This window comes from Taudactylus pleione, unplaced genomic scaffold (assembly GCF_031769625.1).
Source record: "Taudactylus pleione unplaced genomic scaffold, aTauple2 ptg000510l, whole genome shotgun sequence".
In the NCBI taxonomy this organism is placed as follows: Eukaryota; Metazoa; Chordata; class Amphibia; order Anura; family Myobatrachidae; genus Taudactylus; species Taudactylus pleione.
Window position 1 is genome coordinate 3,949,408 of NW_028284912.1, and position 24,034 is coordinate 3,973,441.

Below are 24,034 nucleotides of genomic sequence, written 5' to 3' on the forward strand. Positions count from 1 at the left end.
CATTATTCATTTATTAACAGTTATTGATATAACATACAGAAATTATACAGCACTTTGCAGAGAATATTTCAGCTATTCACATCTGTCCTTGCTCCAGCGGAGCTTACAATCTATGGACGGGATGTATCAAAATTAATAATGCGATTTACCGCTATACATTAAAAAGGGTCCCACGGCACCATAGAATTTTAAGGGGCTGCGATGGGCCTGTGTGCAGCAAGCTCCGGAAAGTGGAACTTATCAGAGCTTCCGTATGATAGGCAAAAGCATATATAGATGGTGTTGCCTATAGAAGCCTATGGGATCCATTTCACAAGAAACCCCAGGAGAGGGATCCGAAGGACAGGATCCCTCTCCGTCCCCTGACAATGGCCTCGCAATAGGATTCCTGGATCATTAGCGGAAGGGCTGCCCTAGAAGGTAGGTAATCATGCATACCTGCGTTATTAAACACCGGTATGCATGCGATACAGGACAGGATGTATCGCATAGTACATCATACTTGCCTATTCTCCCGAAATGGTTGGGAGCCTCCAGAAAATTGGGTGTCGCTCAGTGGCAGGCTGGGCCCGGGGGGCAGGGTGCCATGTGCCCCCCGGGCCGCAGGCAGTCTGTGTCTCTGTGACACAGGCTGCACCGCGTGTGTAGCGCTGACCGGACGGAGTTCGGTCAGCGCTACACTGACTAACACACAGGCTCCAGCAGGGGCACTGCATAAGGGGCTTACTACTGGGGGCACTGAACAGGGGGGACTACCACTGGGGGCACTGTATAAGGGGTACTGCATATCGGGATCATTACTGGGGGCACTACTAGAGGCCTGCATAAGGGGGTCCTCTCCTGGGGCACAGGGGGCACTGCATATGGGCACCACGACAGGGGGCTGCCCTCTATTTTTACTTTACATTAATCCCATATGGACCCGCCTCCTCCCTGGAACACTTGACGGGGGAGGGGGGTGGGGGGGCGCCGTAGCACGCACGTTCTTCAGGCACCCTGGCTACACGCTACTCCTTGGCCAGGGCCGCCTGCATGCATTTGCCCCCCAGGCTAAAAGTTGCCAGCCAGCCCCTGGTGTTGCTCCTGGCCACCCGGCCAGCAACCCCCACCGGCATCCGCTCCTACCTTTGATAGCTGGCCGGTCCGGGAGCAACCTACTACGTGATCCGCGCTGAATCGCGTCATCGTGGCCCCACCCTTGGCAACTCAATGCTGGTAATCTCGGAATTGTGTACCGGGGGCTGGGCCGCGATCTCGCTGTCACACACCCCAATACGCCCTCAAAACAGTGACAGGCCCCCCTCAGCTGTGCCGAGCTGGCTGCCTCTCCCAAAATATTGTCGGCAAGCCTGCATTACATCCTGCTCTATATTCCCCATCACATGTACACGCACCGACATACATTAGAGATGATCGGTTTGGCAGAAGTCAATTAACCGACCAGTGTGTATTTAGTGAGTGGGAGCAAACTGGGGCACTAGTTGAATAAAGTGTGAGGGCTAATTCATTTACAGAAGCTCAGGAAATTCGTAGTCCCATTAAGTGAAATGTTACTGAAACATTTGTCAATTGAAGCACAAAAAAAACAAAAAACAAGTTGACAAGGCTTTTGTAACGCTCTTCCTGTGGATGATACTACTACTACCACCACTAACTACTACTACTTTAACTCAAAAGGGGCATATTTTTCACAATCCCCATCTCAGATAAATTCTCCCAATATCGCAATGTGATATTTGAATACATAAGGATGTACGCATCAAATATTGCATGCAAGGACAGAGCTTGTCCCTACGAATCCACTTCACACACTTTTCACAAAAAAATTAAGTGAGGTGATTGCCACGCCAACTCGATTCCCCCCATCCCTCTACAGCTTACACTTACCTGCCCAGTGATCAGTGAGGTCCTCTGGAGCTCCCGTCACCTTTTCTCCAAGCTCCTGCATGGTGACCCTCATCAGCTGCTCTATGCAGCAGCTGTCCAGGGTCACAGTGCAGAAGACTGGAGACCAGCTGACCGGAGCTCCAGAGGACCACATCGAAGCACCAGTCCCTGGATGCAGGTAAGTGCGCATCCTGACTATCTCTGCGCGCCCATGCTAGAAAAGGGGGCGAAACATAAAATAAAGGGGGCGTGGCCTCACAGGGGATCCCAATGACTACTCTGGGGGCAGCCCAGCATCGCCAGAGATGCTGGGCTGTCAGCACTGTTGGCTCCTCTTCTATGACAGGAGCTGAAGCGCCACGTCGAACGGCCCACGAGGGTCCCACTGACAGAGTAGAATGTGCTGTAACCCTGTTTGGAATAGGAAGATTAGCTTGCATGTAGGCCTGAGAGATTGTCATGCAGAGCCATCGAGCCAAAATGTGTTTGTTAGCTGGTCAGCCTCGCTTGTGAAAGCCATACAACACAAAAGAGAATCTGATTTCCTAAAAGAATTCGAAGAGCACGAACCACATCAAGGGAGGATTCACCTGCAGAAAGATCCAAGGACTATAAGGCCGGAACCACAATCTCTTCATTCAAATGGAACCGGGATACCACTTAATGGAGGTACCCAGCCTTGGTACGGAGGACAGCTCTGTCCAGATGAAAGATCAAGAATGGAGAGTGACAGGAGAGCACTGCCAAATCCTATACCCTGCGGGCAGAGGAGAAAGAGCATCTTCACTGTCAGCCACTTGAGTCCAGAGGTACAAACGGAGGAGCCTTTAGAGACCTGAGAACCAAGGACACATACCACAGAGCCATCGGAGGGACAAAAGGAGGTTGAAGGTGGAGAACACCCTGAAGGAAGGTTCTAACATCAGGCAGGGGAGCGATCCTTCGCTGGAGCCAGATTGACAGAGCAGTACCTGAGCTCTAGGGGAGGCCAGGCGGAGGCCGAGGTCTAACCCCGCCTGGAGAAAGGCAAGCACCCGGGAGACCCTAAAAACTGTAGGGTCATAGTCTCTGGGGGAATACCATTGAAAGTAAGAGTGCCAAACTCTGTAATAGATGTGGGCGAGGAAGGCTTATGCGCCCTGAGCATTGTCTGGATCATAGAGCGAGAGAAACCCTTGGCTCTTAAGAGGGATAACTCAAGAGTCTCGCCGTCAGAGACAGGCGAGGTAGGCCTGGGAACATTAGCTACTTTTACACACCTGATATTTTATAACACTTCACTGTCACTCTTTCGTGTGATGCTCTGGGGAGGTCTTTGGCTGGGCTGTCTTTTGGGGTGCCCTGCTTCCCAGATGTGAACCCCAGAGTGTTAGGGACCTGCTCAATGCGGTGACCTTGACGACCGTGGGCAGGCCTGTATCATTGGCCACTGATATGCTAACTACCTCTGAAATTATATTTAATTACAAAATACATTTAAATGTGAACAGTAATGATCGCATAGTGCATCTGCAACTCCGTTTTCTGTGTATATTACTTTAAAATCTCAGCAGGATAACACCTTTCATTACTGTTAGGGTGTGTAGTCTAGAGTCCCTCCCTATAGGTCTGGGAACAGGCAAGGACCCTGTGCTAGTAGATCCTGCTATAAAGGAAGTGTAAAAGGAGTGAGTGTCTATGGAGAGACTCCGTTGGTCAGTGAACCAATGTTGCCTGGGCCAGGCTGGGGATATTCGTATCACCGTGCCGCCTTCTTGCTTGAACTTTCGGAGAACCCTCAAGAGGAGAGAGATCGGAGGAAAGAGGTATGCGAGATTGAAGTCCCACCTCAGTGCCAGAGCGTCCACGAAGGCGGCTGAGGGGTCTCTGGCCCTGGACCCATACCTGTGGACCTTGTGATTGTGACACGAGGCCATGAGGTGTCCGACAGGCCCCATTTGTCAACCAGGAGTTGAAAGACATCTGGGTGGAGAGACATATGTCCTGACGGCTTAGGAAGTCAGTTTCCCAGTTGAGAACTCCGGGTATGAACACTGCTGAGATTGCCGGGAGATTACATTCAGCCCAGACCAGGATGTTTGCCACTTCCCGCATTGCTGCCCTACTTTGCGTGACTCCCTGATGGTTGTGGTAGGCTACTGCAGTCGCATTGTCGGACGGGATTTGGACTGGCCTGCCCTGGAGAAGGTATTGCGCCCAAGTGAGTGCTCTGTACACTGCTTGCAGCTCCAGAATGTTTATGGGCAGGTGACTTTCCTGGGCTGTCCACCGTCCCTGAAAAGGTATGATGACCAGTTACCGCTCCCCATCCGCGAAGGCTGGTATCTGTAGTGAGAAATTCCCAATTTGGAATCCAGAAGGGGCGACCCTTGTCCAGATGGGACATCTGTAGCCACCATGAGAGGGAAAGCCGAACCTCCGGAGAGAGGAGTATCGTCTGGGACCGGATCAGGTTATACTGCCCGTTCCACCGGTAGAGAATCAGTTGTTGAAGGTGCCTGGAGTGGAACTGGGCGTATTCCACCATATCGAAGGTGGATACCATAGACCTCAAGACCTGCATTGCTGAGTGAATGGATACCCTCTGATTGCGGAGCAAGTTGCGCACACGCAAGTGTAGTGCCAATATTTTGTCCGCTGACCGAGAAGAGGATGGCCTAGGCTAAGGGGCAGCTGTTGATGGCAGAAAGGCAGATTTTGAGGCTGCCACGGTAGCCACTATTTTGTCCAACTCTGCTCCGAACAGTCTGTCTCCAGAGAAGAGTGAGGATCCTGTGTTCGCCTTCCAGGACCATAGCCAAAGGTTCCAGCGGGCAACTACCGAGGTCGCAGATGGCTTAGAGGCAAGGAGTCCAGTATCCAATGCAGCTTCTCCCAAATAAGAGACCGCTTCCTGAATATGGGAGATGTAGGCAAGTTGTTCCCTGGTAGCGTCTGATAGCAGGCTTTCTTTCAGTGCCTCTGTCCATCCTTCGATAACCTTAGCCACCCAGGCCACGGCCATAGCCGGCCTAGTGATAGTGCCAGAAAGAGTAGACTGACTTAAGACAAGTTTCAAGTTTTCTATCCTTAAGGGAGGATGTACATGATAAAGGCAGCATAGAGCTTCCGACTAAGCATGCCACATGCGAATTAACAGTAGGAGGGACTTCCCACTTAGTACACTCACTAGTAGGGAGAGGGTAGAAAGATGCTAGTCTTTTTGGGACCTGGAACTGTTTGCCAGGAGTACCCCAAGCTTCCCCCATGAGCTGGCCCGATTGAGGGAATTCAGCCTTAACCACCAGGTTTTTAGGCTTAGGTGCCGGTTCATCATCCTCTATATTCAGGATTGATTTAATTGCCCTCATTAAAGAACGGACATGCAGTGAATGACTGTTCTCCTTGCCAGAGTGCGACCCGGAGAGAGAACCTTGTGCATCATCTGCCTCCTCAGATGATGCATCAGAATCTGAAAGCTAGGTGGACTTAGAGGATGACACAGTCCATCTATGTGCTTTGGTGGCTAACTGTCTGTCCGCCTGTAACATTTGCTGATAACGGCTCACTAGCTGCCTCATAACCTGGGATAAGGAGGACACCCAAGGTAGCTCCTGGACAGGGGCTATACGGTGGACTGGAGAGGTGGTACATAACAAATAGCACAAAGACCATCTTTCACGGAATCCTGCGGGGACAAGCCCACTGAACAGGATCTGCAAGTAACCAGCACAAGGGCTGCAGGCTCCTGATTATCCTTAGAAGACATAGTAATAACAGCCAGAAGCACACAATCAGTGTATGGCTAGTCATGCAGTGTGACACCCTTCACAAATACAGGTAAAAGTGAAGTAATAATGAACCCCTACACACCTGGTAGTTGAGGGTTAACAAGAACAACAGGGATAGATATAACTGACAGAGTTTTAAAACAGTATATCACAACAGCAGAGCTAGCACGTGTCACATACAATGCATATAAATACACTTATAATGGGCACTGAAATCAACTACTCAAGCCTCAAAGGGCTGGTAGGATTTGTGCGCTGTATAACCTACCTCCAGGGAGAGGTATACAGGGAGACTGGATCCGAATCTCCTGAGACCTTTAGCTTCAGAGAAGCCCTGATTAATGGCTGCTGAGCGTCTCAGGGAGGATGGTGAGGAGCAGCTCAGAGGCGGGAAACCTCTTGTGAGGAATCGTGCTCTGGGCTGGGGGAGAGCTTACCTCCCCACTGCTGCATCAACCGCTGGGTGCCGCTGGCCTCATATGGTCCCCGACGCCAGACTTAACTGCCTCGGTGGTCTAGTAGGGGTGCGGTCTAACCAGACGCCCCACTACAGCGTCTTCCGGCTGGTCTCCAAAACCGGAGGTAAGAACTGCATAAACACGCGATCCCCCGCAAGCGGGGAATCGCCTTACCGGTCTTCCCCGTTTGTCTGGCTGCAGCCCTGGGATCCATTGGAGTGGCTAGCCAAGCCCCGCTGGCGCCCGCTGTAATCACCGGACCACTTACCGGTGTAACAGCACCGGCAGGGGTAGATGGAGTTAGTAGCGCAGGCGCTCATCAGGACATCTCGCTGCTTGCTCTGAAAACAATAAAATAAACTCATAAAAATAAAGCTTGGGGCAGCCGAAGCAGTCCCCATCTAAAAGTCTGACCGGTCCTGCCGGCACCAAACGTAAAACTGTCTGCCTGTGGCTGGGGGCAGGGTATACGTGGAGGAGGTCTGGTGTATCCTGGGACCTAAAGCGTTCACTTTTTTGGTGCCCTGATCTCTCCAACCACACACACCCCATGGTGAAGAAGAAAATCGGATCTTGTTGTGATTTCAGGTGCTGAGAGGTGATCAAAATTGACTGTCAATGAAAGTTATTGATGTTAATAATACTATAGGAACAAAAACAGGTCCAAGTTTTATGATTTTAGCTGTTTTTATCAATTTAAAAAAAAAAAATCCAAAACCGAATCCGAACCAAAACAGTTGAGGGTGGTTTTGGCAAAACCAAAACAAGGGGTCTGGCGCATCATCTCTACTGAAAACTTTTTTTTATTAACCTAAAAATAAAACCCACAAACTGACTCAATTTAGTTCAGAACATAATATATCTTGCAAACACTGTACAGTAAACTCAGACCGAATTAAAAATGAATGTGTGTGGTTTTATTATACGAGGTTCCATTAATCCATACAACATAAATATGTTTGGTCACAATCTTCCGTTAATATAAATCATTTTTACATATTCAGTTTTGCATTAGTCAGTAAAAAGTCTACAAAATACAGAAGCCATGCACTAGAAAAATAATATTCCCGGTGCAAGAAGAAATTCTGCAGCATTATTAAAGAGCTTTAGTCTTACCAGCCTAGCTGCAGCAGAAAGAGGGATCTCTCCGACATCTAAATAACATTACTGGACAAATGACGTGTGCATGACATGTAGGATTACAATACTAATATATTTTAAGTGTCCTGGTTTAAAAATTAATAAATACAAAAAATAAAATAAAACAGATATAAAAATATACACCACTTCGAGTCGACAAGCTACATTGCCAGTATTAGATCTCGCTCTCAAACGTATGCAGATATGTCTTTAGAGAGAGGATATCTGTGTAGCTGCGATTGGCCTTCCGATAGAAATCCAAGCCTGTGATCTGTTCAACGTCTCGGACGCGGGCGGTGTGCATCTTTAGAAGCTCTTCCACCCACTTTAATTCATCCTCCGAGTTCTGCAGGAGATAAATCGGTTTCACGTTAAATACAAAAGGAAACACAAAGCTATAGCAGACGTTGCATCCGAATGAAAGAAAAGAAAAAAAAAAAAACGCATCAAATACAAAAAGTGTAAAAATACAGGAAAATATCAACATTATGCATAATGTACAGCAAACAAGCGGACCCATTGCGTACCTTTTAGATTTTTTTTTTATTTTAAGCTAGCCACACGCAATTCAGCAATATAAATAGTGTTCCTGCAAATGAGGTGATCAGTTACTGATTGGTCAACGGTTTGTCATTCAGCGTCAAGACCTGAATTTAGCATGGCTGGATTTTCAGTGATCAGATCGCTTGATGGTTTTGGTTATCGTGTCTGACCTGGCTACAACGTGCCCCAAACAAATTTCAAACCAAAAAGAACAATTTCAGCGAGTGTTACGCAAAATCTGAAGATGGTGTATACTACTGGGGCCAAATTCTGAAAAGCTTTGGGGACTATGATCTGACCCCTATGTATCAATTGAAAATAATGGGGCCTGCGATCTGCAAGCGCCAATTGGCCCTTTACCAGAGATTTCTATGCCATCTCCTGCATTGTGCTATTAATGCATAGCTACGATACATAAAATTATGCAGAAATTGCAGTTTTTATCATAAATTTATTAAATAAATGCTAGATACCACCTTCTGGATGGCGATTTCTGTATACAGACTCCTAGGGTGCAGTAGAAGCAATGAATTCTGCATTTGTCATTTTAAACTTTGCAAATGGAGCTGATTTATATATGTGGAAGCGGATAAAAATACGTGTCTTTTTGACGGACTTGATCGTGGCATGTGGCTAACTTTTGAGGCAAAAGGCGGCGATCTGCATGCAGCTGCGAGGAAAAGCCATGAAAAGTTAGGCAGTACAGCAAAATCCAACAACGTTGTTCACAGACATATCAGGTCGGCCATGCAGCACAGCCAATGCTGTTAAATCATGCAGATAGATCGGTGACCCGCCGACCAAGCATATGCCGGCCGCAGGAACCGCCGACATTGACATAACTTCCAGTTCCTGTGCCCGTCATGCCGGGCAGTAACTTGGTATGTGCACAAACTAGGGGTGTGTCCTAGCCGACCTCTAAAAGTACAGCATAAAAAAAATAATGCTGCCCATGGGCTACATGCAAATGCATCCAGTATTTACCCTGCATGCAAAAACAATACATGTATTTGCCCCCTCTTATTGCAGCATTGTTTGGGTGAAAAGCTACTTTGTCTATTTTTTTTTTTTTTTCTTTTCTCCAAACTCCCAACCAGCCCTTAAATGTATGGCTATTTTATGGCGGGCTACAAGAAATATTACTTATAAACATATTATTTTATCAATAAAGGATGACATAATTTTGTATCTTTAAATTTGTGTGCAATATTTTGGAGAAGAACACATCTGGGCCAAAGCGGATTTGGACGCATGCGGCCCATAATTGCTCCCGCACTGCACGCAGAGGAACTAACTGCGAATACGCAGGGTCGAGAGGCTGGAACGCGCGTATCACTATCGCACAGGGAGGTCCCTAGCAAGTGTTATACCTGATCTCACGGCAGTTTAATATAGAACGCAATGAGCTGTTTAATAGGCATTATTGTGTGATTGTGTGTGTGTGTGTATATATATATATATATATATATATATATATACATACATACACACACACACACATACATACATATATATACACATACATACACGCTATGGTAGAGCAGAGGCCACAGAGTTAAATGTCGGCTGCTTATGGACACATATCGTGTGTCCTGTTGCAAGGCAGGGAGGTCGCACTGAACATGAAATACAAACCCACATGCAGGAAGTTGTAGATACAGAGGATTGCATGAGGACAGAATTAGACATTAATGAACAGCAGTTTTAACAGCAACCACAGAATTGCTCCCAGGAGATGTCCTGAGTTCAACATCTGGCACTGACAAACATGAGAGGCCTGACAGGAGATCAGAGGAAATTGCTCCATGCTGGAGGCAGTGTTTAGTTACTTAATGGCAAAGGGTTTATTTTTTTCCCTCTTGGATGTTGAAGTATCAGCTAAAAGTTTAAACTAGAGACAATCTTTATGATGAACAAGAAAGAGGAGGAAACATACTAACCATCCCCTTTGACCTGACTTTAGAAGGGTTCTGAGTACCAGGTCGGGCAAACTAAAAAAAAATAAAAAAAACACACAAGAAAGAAAGAAAGAAAAACAAATAAAAAATAACAAAAACACACAACGTTTTCTCCTCAAAAGTTTGTCCTTGTACTTATGAAGAGCACATCATATTTTTTTTTTTAGCATGCAAACGCACAACTTGGCCAAAATAGTTTAGAAAAAAAACTGGCAAATGCACATTCATCAGCCATCTATTCAGTCTAAGCCCTCACACAACCAATAATAGTCCCCCCCCCCCCCCTGCTTGTCTGGGGTACAATATTCGGGGATGACTTCCCAATAAACCCCATTTAAAAGTAAACTCGTTCCTGGGCTGGTGGTGTTTAACGCACATAATAATTCAGAGCTTTTAGGCGTGATTTTGTTTGGGAATCTCAGCGCATCATGAAGTGGTAATGCATGAAAACGCACATACTTGCGGGCGTATTTCCAACATATTACTGGCCAGGCTGCGCAGAGAAAGACAAGACATGAAACATGGAACAGAACACAAAGATTCATTTGCTTATAATCGGTTGATGAAAGACATCTGAGTTTTTGTAGGCTCAGTGTCTAAGGGACGTGAAAGAGGAACATTAACTTTATGCCTATTTTGTTTTAATGCTCCTCATCCCCACCGCTGCAAATAAATGGTGTAGATTTTGAATTCAGATTGTAATCTCCCAGGTTGTCAGACAGGTGACCAGGCCGTTCCAATGAGCTCCTGTCTGACAACCAAGCAGAGGTTTTGTGCTCAAAATTAATAGTGTTCATGGCTGGAAAAGGGACAAAAACAACTGGGAAGGGTTTGAGTAGCTTCTAACCTGCATAAAGGGTTTTCTTATTATAAAATCAGGTGTGAAAAATTTACTAAAAGTGGAGGAAATAAATGGAAATTGTCCTGAAAATGCTGGTAGATGCCATATACGATTAAAATACCATGAGCTCATGTTTTTGATTTTTATTTAAAAAATACAATTGGACATCTCTGAAAATTTCTGCAAAAGTGCAATGCAAATTGTTGTTAGATCAGACCCAATTCTATTTTTTTGTTGCTATAAAATGAAAAATAAACAAAAAACAGCCTTTCAAAAACCTCTAAAATACATTAAAATAATAATAATATTGTTCTCATTCCATGCTGGTTTAATTTGAATATTTGTGGTTCCAAACTGGAGTTAAATTTAGCAAATTATTATTTTTATATTTATTTTTTTATGGAATATGGAGTCGACTTAATTGTTATTTTTAAAGTACAATTTAAACTCAACTTTCTGCTTCCTCCACAATGTGGGTAAAGTGGAATTAACATTAGGTGTTTGGTGGTGAAGGAGAACTTCAGAAATTAGCAGACATTGGTAATCTCTTCTAGATCTAGATTACAGGTGAATGGACAATGTAATCATGCCAGGTTGTCAGGTTTAGGAGTTTTCAGGAATTTAGTTCTCTGCCATCATAGATTTTATTCTGAATATTTACATTAGCCCAGTGGCTCTCAACCTCAGTCCTCAGGACCCCCATACAGTTTATGTTTTCCAGGTCACCTGTGGATGTGTAAAATGTGACAGTTGTAATACAGTACACCTGTGCACCTGCTGGGTGACCTGGAAAATGTGAACTGATCAGGGTCCCATGGACCGGGGTAGAGAAACACTATTAGCCGATCATCCTTGTAACATCAGCATTTTCAATGACTAAAAGATTGGCAGCAGGTATTAAAAAAAAACTAAAAAAAAAAAACCTTACATTGAGGTACCCAAACACATGGAGGGAGATCTAACCTCCTAAAGAGTGAAGTGCAGAAGTTGTTTGTAGCAACTAGAGATGTGCGGTTTGGTTTTTTAGATTGAGTCTTCACTGCCAAGTTCGGATCCCATATCGAGGCAAAAACCTTGTCTTTCAAGGACAAAACATTATCCGCCATGAACAAAACCTTGTCTTTCATGGTCAAAACCTCATCTTTGTACGTGAGATGACATTTTGCCTCAATTTAAAATCCAAACTTGGCTAGAAGATCTGAGCCAAAACAGAACTGCACATCTCTAGTAGAAACCAATCGGCTTCAAACTACAGTATCATTTTATAGAATGTACTTGATAAATGCTAGCAAGAAGCTGATTTGTTGTTAGTGCAACTTCTCCTCTTCAACACTCTTTTGAAGGTTTAATACATAGGGCGTCTATGTACTAAGCCTTGGAAAGAGATAAAAGTGGATGGGGATAAAGTACCAACCAATCAGCTCCTGTCACTTTTCAAACACAGCCCGTAAAGTGGCAGTTAGGAACTGATTGGTACTTTATCTCCATTCACTTTCTCTCTCTCCAAGGCTCAGTACATAGACCACATATTGCTGTTGGTATTAATGCTAAATATAGTATGTAGAATGGTACTTTAATTTTCTTTGCTGCAGGTTATATGATAAGAACCTGCAGCAGAAAAAACTAAAGTAAGAAAATATATACAAATAGTCCGATACGCTCCAATTACTGAAGGGTGTAAGGCAAATGACAACATACATAACAAAGGTCTTCCTGATAGAATACATACATGGACAGATGACAAAACATACATGTAGGAAAGAACATAACATGTAAAGACACAGCAAGCATGAATATAGAGTCACAAGCAAGTTAAGGCTTAGAATGGAGAGGAAGCGTTTGATACGTGTGTGCAGGACCATTACTGGCTTTTAGTAAGCACTAATCTGCAGTCAGTCACTCATTAATGCCATGCACTTAGTAAGTATGGTGCCTAAGCTCCAGCGTTTCTAGTAGAGATAGATATATATATATAAAAAACAAATTACATTTTACTTCTTATTGTAAAGAGACCGACACATAAATGGAGAGTGCACTTAAAGTTGTGCATGAGTTTGCAGGCCATGACTGCAGCCTCAGTGGTGGTGCACTTTCCGTAGGAGAATATGGCCGATCAGGGATACTATTTGTGAAGTGTAATTTTATTTAAGCAAAAACAAACCTTTTTGCGGGATACAATTGTCTGAATGGGATTTATGGAGTGTAGATGGAACGTTTGGCAGGGGGCAATAAAGCATTTTTCACTATTTAATAGAAAAAAAGTGGTGTGTAGTGTACAGGGCCCATAGAGGACACACACCCTCCCAACATCCCAATTTCAGCGGGACAGCACTGTCCCGCTGTTCCACCCGTGGCCCTGGTAGTGTACTAGTCACGCCTGGGAGCAATGACTCATAGCATCTGCATAGATCTCTTATGCTTTCTCTTGCACCTGGTTCTTTGTAAACACATTTAAAATGCACTTGTATTTAAACTTCCGCATGTCAGCATTAAATAGTGAGCTTGATGTGCATATACTGCAAATGAAGTTTTCCTACATCGCCATGTTCCCTCGACTGGCTCTCTCTGTTCATCAAAATGTCAAAACTTATTTAAAAAAAAAAATTTTTTATATACTCTGTACCACAATCGCTGTACCTTTCATTCTTTGTCCACCCCTCCCTCCTCGTTTTTTATTTCTGTACCCAATATCCTTCCCCCCATATTTTTTGAAACAATAAAAATCTAATGTTTAAATAAAAAATAATAAATTTGAAAACTGGCTTATTACCATATCAGTTATCCATAGATTGCTATAACCTCATTGCCACCTGTCGCTTGAGTACGTCATAATCGTCATTCAATAAACAAAACAAAATAAACCCCACCAATATAAGCCGTATAATTCTGTTTTAACTACAGGAATCCACTACTATGAGGTTACAATTTTAGAGCAATAAAACAGAGTTTATATTTGTATTACTTTCCATACAGATGATATTAGCACCACTTTACTATAAAGCAAAGATAAGCGGTAAAGTTGCCATGCAGTACGAGTTTTCTAGATGTTTACAGATCAGAGGGGCTGGTTAATGTACTCCCACAATGAGTGATTGTTATTTGCACTGATACAGTAAATGTTAATGTGCTAACAATGTAGCTGCGAGGTGAAAACAAAATATTTAATTTTTTTCAGTTAAGTTTCAAAGAAGTTGGTTTTAGTAAAATGTTAAAGCAAAGTCTTTCTGAAACAGAGGGAGTACTCAGTATGCTTTTATGGTCTGTCCACAGCTACTTTATAGGCTTACCATCTCTCAGTGTACAAATCACCATTAATTCTACTTCTACAGTTTATACAAGATATATTTAATTTATTTTTTTTTTCAAAGCCATATTTCTTACCTGTCTCTTCTTGCTCTATTCTTGCATTGGGGACAGGAGTGAAAATGTAATCACAAATAATTGATTTATTTCTGTGACATAAGTACAGTCGATGATGACAAATCTACTTTAGAGAACAGAAATGCCTACTTGGACACTGAGTGTCAGGTGCAATTTTTTTTCCTTATAGCCTTAATTACAGTCAATTGTAAAAAAAAATATATTATATATATATATATTTTTTTTTTATTTTTTATTTTTTAATATAGGTTTGAAATCCTGATTGTTGAAAAATAAATTAATCTCCGGGACTAGTAAAAATTTAGGAGTCACATTTGAACTCTTCGTACACTAATTGGATGCCTGATAAACTTCATTGTTAAATACAAAAAATTAACAGAAATAAAGAGGCATCAGAAAAACGCTGCTTTATGTAAAACAAAACCAAGTCTGCGATAGAAAATTGTGACCTTTGCTAAAAGGATTTATAAGGAAAGGTATAGAGTTAGCATCCTGGTATCTGTGTAACGATAAAACCTTAATACATCTTAAAACATCAGATGTGCTCTATGAAAACTCACTGCAATGGCTCCAGATTGCAGAATCCTGCTTTTATGCTTCTTACAATAAGGGACATTTATAGAAATCTACAGTTCCACTGATGAGGCCTTTTTTTTTTTTTTTTTTTTTACAGTTGGCCACACTGCTGGTCCCCAACAAAGTTTTTCAAAGTAGCTATTCCTTGGAAATGCTGTATGTAAGCTCAGTTTATGGGTTCTAGCATTTTAACACTGGGAGGTACAGGGCTAATACACTTTTGCAAAATAAATGCAAGCCCCCAAAGAATCCAATAAACAAAGCTTTAAAACAACTTTAAAAAGGGAACTAAAAAAAAATAAAAAATATTTTGTAATATTGCAAGGCTAAAAAAAAAAAAAAAAAAAAATACCTTTCAAAATGGAGACCTATATAAAACACTTATGTTCTAGCAAGTTGTGTTCAGATTCTTTACTGCTCGACATTGTACTGTTCATTAGTAAGGATGTGCGGGTCCGGTTCTCAGAGAACAGACAACAACCGAATTTAGGAGAACAGAGGTCCTGATTCAGAGCCGGACGCTCTGATAGAGCACTTGCTCTGAATCAGGGCTGTCCCTCTTACTTTTTGGAGAGGCCTCCTGACCACCCACAGCTATAGCAAGCGGCCAAAATGATGGTCGCGATGGTCAAGACCATCACGACCATCGGGCTTGCGACGAGACCCTTGCAGTAGGGTCTCGTTGCCGCAAGCCCTGGAGTGCTTTTGGCTCTATCAAAGCCAAAAGCACTCCCACTGACATCACTAGTGATGTCAGTGGGGCCGGCCCCAGACGGTAGGCGTTCCCAAGGGAACGCCTCCGTCTGGGCAGCCACGCCCCCGGCACGCCCACCAAAGGGGACGTGCTGTCAATCACCATCGACAGCACGCCCCCTTTGGTGCGAGACCCATAACGACGGCATGCGCACTTGGGCAACATTGACCCTCTTGCGAGCGGGTCTGAATCAGGCCCAGAGTCCCAAGTTCAGATCTACCTGTGGTTCAGAACTCAGATTTAAAAAAAAAAAAAAAAAAAAAGAGAGAGAGAACTCGGGTTTTGGATTGCATGTAAACAGGTCAAAATGACGTCACTTTAGCGGTTTGTATTTTTTAAATACAGATCCAAAACATGCGAGGGTGGTTTTGAAAAAAAAAATCAAAAGATATAGATTAATCCGGATACAAAACTAAAACACTGGGGTTGGCTCACATTTCTTTTCATTAGTGTTCCCTTAAAATAGTGACACTGATCTCCTGCGTCTGACATCCGTTTACTTGCATTAAAAACGCATCTTGAAAAGTAAAAAAAAAAATTGTACCAAAAAGAGACTGTACGTATTTGCAGTTTTGATGTATTTTGAGCGTGCGCTGCGGTTTTGAACGCTTCTTGTTCAATTCCATTCAGAACACTGACTGAACACGCTTGTAAATACAATCCAATATTAAAACGCAGTGCTTCTGTTAGTTACATTTTGACATACGATAAAACAAGCTTTGCAAACGCTGATGCCTAAAGGCAGAGCACAACATACCTGCTGGGAAATAGATGAAAACGCACAAAATGTAATGCGCATTTTATGCACATTTTTGTGATTACTTTTTTAACCCGCTTTCCCTGCAGTTTTGCCAATACTATCTATTGCATTGGCTGCGCACATTATTACATGTGAAATAGATAAAAACATTGTTAAATACTTTTAGCAGGGACAAAAGGTCGACATGTAAGGAGATCAACAGGTACAAATGGTCGACATGGTCAAAATGTCGACAGGCATATGGTCAACATGAAAATGGTTGACATGGTTTTTTTTTTCTTATAACCCTAATCTTCACCCTAACCCTACCCTTGGTGCCTAACCCTAACCGTTGGGGTAGGTGCCTTACCCCAACTGTCCCTTCTAGTGCCTAACCCTCCCTCCTGGTGCCTAACCCTAACTGTTGGGGTAAGTGCCAAACCCTAAAAAAAAAACCTTGTGGCAACCATGTCCCTGTCGACCTATTGCCTGTCTAACATCTGGTGTCTATCTAGACATTGTCTACCTTTTTAAGGTGCATACACACTAGACGATATGCTCCCTGAGCGATATCGTCTAGTGTGTCCCCGGCAGGCTGTGCTCAATGTCGTTCTGACATTGAGCACAGCCGCTGAACGATATCATTAGCGATATCGTTCAGCGCCGGGCTCTCTCACCCATTCCCTGACATGCAGCAACCTGACGAGGTCGTCAGGTTGGCCTGCATGTCAGCCCGATGAACGAGGATGACGAACGACCCGCGGGAACGCGCTTCGTCGTCATCGGTCATCTTTTTTGTGTTAAAAATGGACGATAAAGTGGACGATTGAACGATAACGATATCGTTATCGTTCAGTCGTCCACTTTAATCGCCCAGTGTGTACGCACCATTACTGTAGATCTTTAGACCAGATCCCCTGTGTGACCCAGTTTCCAACGCTAGTGATCAGTGGTGGAGAAGTTATAAATGTCCCTCTGGTATTCTCGCAGTCAGAGCAAGGTTTCTGGATTACCAGTTTGTGTGAATGCTGGAGGCTAGTGCTACATTTATAGATGTATTTTTCTCTCCTATGCTTATACCATAATTGTTAGTAGTTAAAACATCCACTTACATTGCAGCTTTCATCGTTGTCCGGTCGGTGTGGGATTATGAAAGACATGACAGATAAACTGCCATCACAGTTATCAGCTGGTTGGGTAAAATCCAGACAGCTGGTTATAATAAAGAAGTAATGTGTTGGAACTGGGACCGATCCATCCACAAACCTGGGGAATAATAAAATCAAAGATTAAATAATGTGTAGCTATAATTTGTACAGTTATTTCTCATGTACTTACAGTACAACTCATCACTGCACACAGTACCCCCATATAGGTCATAATAATAAATATATACTGTATTATATTAATTTATATACATTTTACAGTGCTCTTCACCAATAATTCTCTGTTCACTATAAAGTCAGAGTATTGCTCACACAGAGGAAGATGTACTAAGCCTCGAAAAGTGATAAAGTGGAGAGAGATAAAGTATCAATTAGCTCCTAGCTGCCATTTTTCAAACACAGCTTGTAAAGTAACAGTTAGGAGCTGATTGGTTTGTACTTTAACGCTCTCCACAGCTAAGTACATCTCTCCCACAGTCTAATTTCCAGCCAATGATAATTAGGGACAAGATCTTTGTAATTCAATCCAACACTGGATTTTTCTGGCGTTTCTTTTGCATAAATGTTTTTTTTTTTCCATCTGCTGCTTCACCTGATTACAGGAATCCTCACAGACTATTAGCAGAATCTAGAGAAAATAAATGCCTAGGATAGTCCACACTTGTACAGCGTGTGCACATACAGCACGAACCACTTGCCGGCAGCGTTTGGCCGTCAGTGAAACTAAAAAAACCATTGCTTAGTAAGTGTACCTGGGATTGATAAATAAATAGCATGGTTTAAGGCCAAAGTTAGCTTGATAAATACAGTAAAGTGTCTCAAAGTGGGGGGTATAGTGTGCTGGGATAATGAAAACGTTGAGCTGGAATTGTCTTTTGTTTTAGAACACGTGTAGACTGGTAAACTGTATTCTACTGTACATCACACTGTCCATTGCAACAAACTGCACATCAGCAGCTCAATTCAGGGGCCAACCGAATGGGAAAGACTTTTGCAGAAATATGGCAATACTGACAGATCAACCAAAATGATATTCAGAATATACAGTAAATGAAAAATAAAACAAAATACAGACAACTCCCCCTACACACCCCACAAAAAAAATATTACATCTATTCTTTATATATTTTAGCATTCCGACACATTTGCAAAGGAAAATTATTTTTCTAACAGATTGACCGCTTACGTTTTTATTTTGTCTGCTGTGTCATATAAACCGTCGTAGTCATAGTCGAAGACGGGCCCGGCAATGACGTTAACGCCATTCCTTTCTGATGCATATCGTTTCACCAAGACTCTCTGAACATAATTCCATATCTCTGATAAAAATAAAAAAAATCTAAATATTTATTTGTATATTAAAAAGGAATACATTAATTTTTTTATTTCAAAGAATAAGCACATTTATTATTATCATTTTATTTTATTACCAGTTATTTATATAGCACATACATATTCTGCAGCGCTTTACAAAGAATATTTGGCCATTCACATTTGTCCCTGCACCAGGATTCAGTTGCTCAATTACAATGAGATTGTATGAATTAAAAAGAAAAAAAAAGAAGAAATACCAACTGCGGATGTATTTTAAACATCTACAATCATTTACAATTTAAATTAAATACAAATTTAAAATGTGATCGTCGATTAACGGTCACACAGACACGCTCCCAATCCTAGGGAGATGGAACAAACCTAGAAGAGAAGAGAAAAGAGAAGGATATGGTGGTTTGGGTCGAGCAGAGGAGGATAGGACGAGCAGCGGAAAGAGGGGGATATGCTGGAGAGAGCAGGTGGGCAGGGTAGAGCTGGGGAGGGGGGCAGACTGAGATTAACCAGGTCCTTTACTAGTTTTTTTTAAATTTATTAAAATATTTAAAAAAACAATAATTTATAAAAAAAAATTTAATTTAAATTAGTCCATCACAGGGCATTTCGTCTTACATGTGCGGCCCAGCGGGAGTTTAACCCCGGCTCCCAGGGCTCAGGCTAAACAGCAGGACCCTCCATCTTAGCTAGCATTAGAAAGGCTGTACAGTGCACTTGCATGTGACCACGCGCAATAGTCATTGATAATCGCCAAGACCCATAATCTGCTATGATGATTTTCAGCTCAGTTAGGGCTTCAGCAATTAACCACGGCAGAAGCAGGAAAAAAAAAAAAGTATTAGCCAGACTTTAAAAAATAATAAACTATTAAGCACACTGAAAATAAAACACTAGGAAATACTAAAATGTATGCCTATGCTCTAAGGTCACTTACTTTTAAACGCAGGATATATGGGGATGATATTTGTTATTAGGAAGGCATCATATTTGGCTTCTGCAGAGGAACTTAATTCTGAAAAAAAAAAAAAAAGAAAATTAGGAATGAAAATTAACTTTAAAAAATGTAAGCAACACGGAGGGAACATGAGTAGGTCATGTTGGATTTAATAGAAAAAAAAACAGAATAAGCAACATGTACAGTGCACTATCCCACTACTCTATCAGTAGTACAGAAGTGATGATTGGGACGAGTGGCGATGGGGTCACATGCGGCTATTCCGATCAGCGTAATGTTCCCCCTGCCCCTGATCCTATTGTTAGCGATTCAGATATCACACAGTGAGCACAATAAATCATTGTTATCTTTTATAAAGCGCCAACATAGTACTCAACGCTGTTCATTTAGAGGGCAGGACACAAACAAATGACCTTACACCATTTGGACTTGCAGAACAGGGATAAACTAAGCCAGTTCTTCAGCCCAAACCCCAGCTGAGATGCCCGACTGAAGATCCCCAATGTTAGTTTTGGGTAAAACTACTCCATTTTCAATTACGCCCCACCTTTTGATGTTCACGATTCAGGACTGACCCGGCAAAATTTGGAGGTATGAATTACATGCAATAACGGGAAACAAAAAAAAGCAAAGATGGCACTGCCTAGACAAGCACACAGTCTAAGCCAGGGGTAGCTAACCTAGGTCCTTGAGAGCTACTAACAGGTCACGTTTTCCAGACCACCTAGCTACTGCACAGGTGTAGTCATTACTCACTGACACATTTAAAAAGATCCACAACTGGAACATGGAAAACATGCACTGTTGGTAGCTCTCGAGGACCAGGGTTGGCTACCCCTGGTCTAAGCCGTAATACATTAGGTTAGCCTGTGACATTATCACTCAGTCACTCAGTCTGTGTAGCAACTTAGGGCCGAATTAAAAAATGTGTGCGGCAGCTGTGCTAACATATGCAAGAGCCGCAGTAGGAGTCTTAAGTAAAAAGATTCTAACAGCCATCTACCGTGTTCCGATGCTGCATCCAAAGACGCAGCATCAGATCGGCGGAGTGCATAATCGGACATCTGAGTAATGCTGCAGCTTTTGTGGCACTGTGAGAGACATCGCAGGAACAGCTCCTGCGCAGATCTGCAAACATCGGAGTTGTACGTAAATATCGAATCTACGTACATCTCTGAATTAGGCCCGTAATCGGTGATGTCAGAGCACCAGAGCAGTGCAGTTACACCGTCTACAGCAGCTTAGTCTGTGATTGAATGGTAGGTCATACAGTCAGCACAGTGCAGTCATGCAGTCCTTACAGCCAGGGCCGTAACTAGGGTAGTGCGACCAGTGCCATGGGCACCACAAGGCAGGGGGCGAACAGGGCTGTCTCTTCCATTGGGCTGCTGCCCAAGGGCCCGAGGCTTCAAGGGGCCCGCCAGCCCCCCTGCCTCGCAGCCGTGGCCAGTTGGTAAATGATTGTTGTTTTTGATAGCACTGTATGTATTCCGATCCCCCTTGGTGACGAGCGACACCCTCCCAACCAAACCCCACCCCCACCCCCCGTGACGAGTACTCACCTGACCTGTCACCTCAGTGACTGCTAAATGCGTGAGCGGCAGCAGCTCCGCCCAGGCCTGGCAGTGGGGCTTTGCCAGCCTTGAGACCTGCTGCTGGCTCCATGTGTGCCGCTCAGCCGCCACCACCTGCCGCGTAGTCTGGTCACGGTGCAGGACTGGAGGATCTATTTCGACGTCGGCGTCCCGGTCTCAGCCTCAACAGGAGTCAGGACTTAGGAGACTCCTCTGACTGCCAGGCCAGCCACTGCCTCTGTCCCGGCGACTCCCGAGCGGGTAACGATTACTTTTTGTTACAACCTGCCTCACTGGCAGCTGCCGTCAAGGCCCCGCCCACTGAAGCCCCCGGCGGCACCCGCCCCCTCCGGACCGGTCCTCTCCGCCCGCTGTTCAAACGCCAGACATCACACACAGCGGCTTCACTAGCCTCACTGTGCAGCGTCTCTGCGCCTCCATGTGATGTCACCCCGACGTATGCAGCATAAACACTGCCCACAAGTAGCAGCTCAGCCCCAGCTCCGTGAAGGCTGCCTGGCCCCGACCAACCGGATGAATGATCCTTCCTGACCATAGTGTGCAGCACTACAGTCCTACAGTGCTGCTGAGTAAGGTGTCACTTCCTGCTGGCCAGCTGCTACTGACTGATCTCTGCGACTTGGTATGCAAGCACTTACATTTGGTGGACATTGTGGTGTGTATATATATATATATATATATATATATATATATACAGTCAGGTCCATAAATATTGGGACATTGACAGAATTTTCATATTTTGGCCTCTGTTCACCACCACAATGGTTTTGAAATGAAACAAACAAGATGTGCTTTAACTGCAGACTTTCAGATTTAATTTGAGGGTAATTACATCCAAATCGGGTGAACGGTGTAGAAATTACAACGGTTTCTATATGTGCCTCCCACTTTTTAAGGGGCCAAAAGTAATGGGACTATCAACTCAAAAGCTATTTCATGGACAGGTGTGGGCTATTCCCTCGTTATTTCATTATCAATTAAGCAGGTAAAAGGTCTGGAGTTGATTCTAGGTGTGACATTTGCATTTGGAATCAGTTGCTATCAACTCTCAATATGAGAACCAAAGAGCTGTCACTATCAGTGAAGCAAGCCATCATTAGGCTGAAAAATCAAAACAAACCCATCAGAGAGATATCAAAAGCATTAGGTGTGGCCAAATCAGCTGTTTGGAACATTCTTAAAAAGAAAGAACGCACCGGAGAGCTCAGCAACACCAAAAGACCACGGAAAACAACTGTGGTGGATGACAAAAGAATTATTTCCCTGGTGAAGACAAACCCCTTCACAACAGTTGGCCAAATCAAGAACACTCTCCAGGAGGTAGATGTATATGTGTCAAAGTCAACAATCAAGAGAAGACTTCACAAGAGTGAATATAGAGGGTTCACCACCATTGGTGAGCCACAAAAACAGGAAGACCAGATTAGAGTTTGCCAAACAACATCTAAAAAAGCCATTACAGTTCTGGAACAACATCCTATTGACAGATGAGACAAAGATCAACTTGTACCAGAGTGATGGGAAGAGAAGAGAATGAAAGGAAGTGCTCATGATCCAAAACATACCACCTCATCAGTGAAGCATGGTGGTGGTAGTGTCATGGCATGGGCATGTATGGCTGCCAATGGAACTGGTTCCCATGTATTTATTGATGATGTGACTGCTGACAAAAGCAGCAGAATGAATTCTGAAGTGTTTCGGGCAATATTATATGCTCATATTCAGTCAAATGCTTCAGAACTCATTGGACAGCGCTTCACAGTGCAGCTGGACAATGACCCGAAGCATACTGCAAAAGCAACCAAAGAGTTTTTTAAGGCTAAAAAGTGGAATGTTATGCAATGGCCAAGTCAATCCCCTGACCTGAATCCGATTGAGCATGCATTTCACTTGATGAAGACAAAACTGAAGGGAAAATGCCCCAAGAACAAGCAGGAACTGAAGACATTTGCAGTAGAGGCCTGGCAGAGCATCACCAGGGATGAAACCCAGCGTCTGGTGATGTCTATGCGTTCCAGACTTCAGGCTGTAATTGCCTGCAAAGGATTTGCAACAAAGTATTAAAAAGTGAAAGTTAGATTTAGGATTGTTTAGTTTGTCCCATTACTTTTGGTCCCTTAAAAAGTGTGAGGCACATATAGAAACCGTTGTAATTCCTACACCGTTCACCTGATTTGGATGTAATTACCCTCAAATTAAATCTGAAAGTCTGCAGTTAAAGCACATCTTGTTTGTTTCATTTCAAAGCCATTGCGGTGGTGAATAGAGGCCAAAATATGAAAATTCTGTCAATGTCCCAATATTTATGGACCCGACTGTATATGTATGTATGTATATATATATATATATATATATATATATATATATACATATACATACATATATATTATATATATATATATATATATATATATATACACACATACATACACTCCCACTCCCTTGCTCTACTCCACTCCACCTCTTCTTTAACTGGTGCCATCCCTCTCTGCTGTCCTCCTCTTCCATTGTGGCCATGTACCTCCTCCCCCAACATCCCCTCCCCCCCACCACCCCCATACTTACCCCGGCAGCCCGTCTCCATCGCAGTATATATATATATATATATATATATATATATATATATATATATATATTATACACATATACATACACACACACAGTATGTGTGCATTTATAAGCAGGTGGTGCATACTTCATACATGGAAAGAGGGGAGACAGATTGAGGTAGATGGCGGTAGGTGGTAGCTATGTCCTCCATGGTACTAGTCACACCCCACATCAGTAGACACACACCCACAGTGTAGGTCACCCCCCCACCCACCCAATAGGCCTTTCATAAATGTCAGCTCCAGGCCCATGTGGACCTTAATCTGGCACTGCCCGACACGGCAGGTGAGGGCCTGTTCTCCGCAACAGGGTCTGACTGGGCGGTCCTTCAT

The 24,034-nt window shown here is 43.4% G+C and overlaps 1 protein-coding gene across 6 annotated transcripts in view; it reads right to left on the reverse strand.

The window, feature by feature from the left end:
* Nucleotides 1-7,010: 7,010 nt before the first annotated feature.
* Nucleotides 7,011-24,034, reverse strand: part of ENPP2 (ectonucleotide pyrophosphatase/phosphodiesterase 2) — a 101,306-nt gene continuing 84,282 nt past the window's right edge. For 3 of the 6 annotated variants that reach the window (XM_088450196.1, XM_088450200.1, XM_088450198.1), the window contains 5 exons: nt 19,477-19,554; nt 18,400-18,532; nt 17,160-17,313; nt 9,739-9,789; nt 7,011-7,601 (listed from right to left, as the gene is read on the reverse strand). In XM_088450196.1, the coding sequence (XP_088306322.1) occupies nt 7,431-7,601; nt 9,739-9,789; nt 17,160-17,313; nt 18,400-18,532; nt 19,477-19,554 (587 nt within the window). In that variant the 3' untranslated portion in view covers nt 7,011-7,430. The remainder of the gene's footprint in view (nt 7,602-9,738; nt 9,790-17,159; nt 17,314-18,399; nt 18,533-19,476; nt 19,555-24,034) is intronic. The other 3 variants (XM_088450197.1, XM_088450201.1, XM_088450199.1) reach the window with 1 other exon arrangement.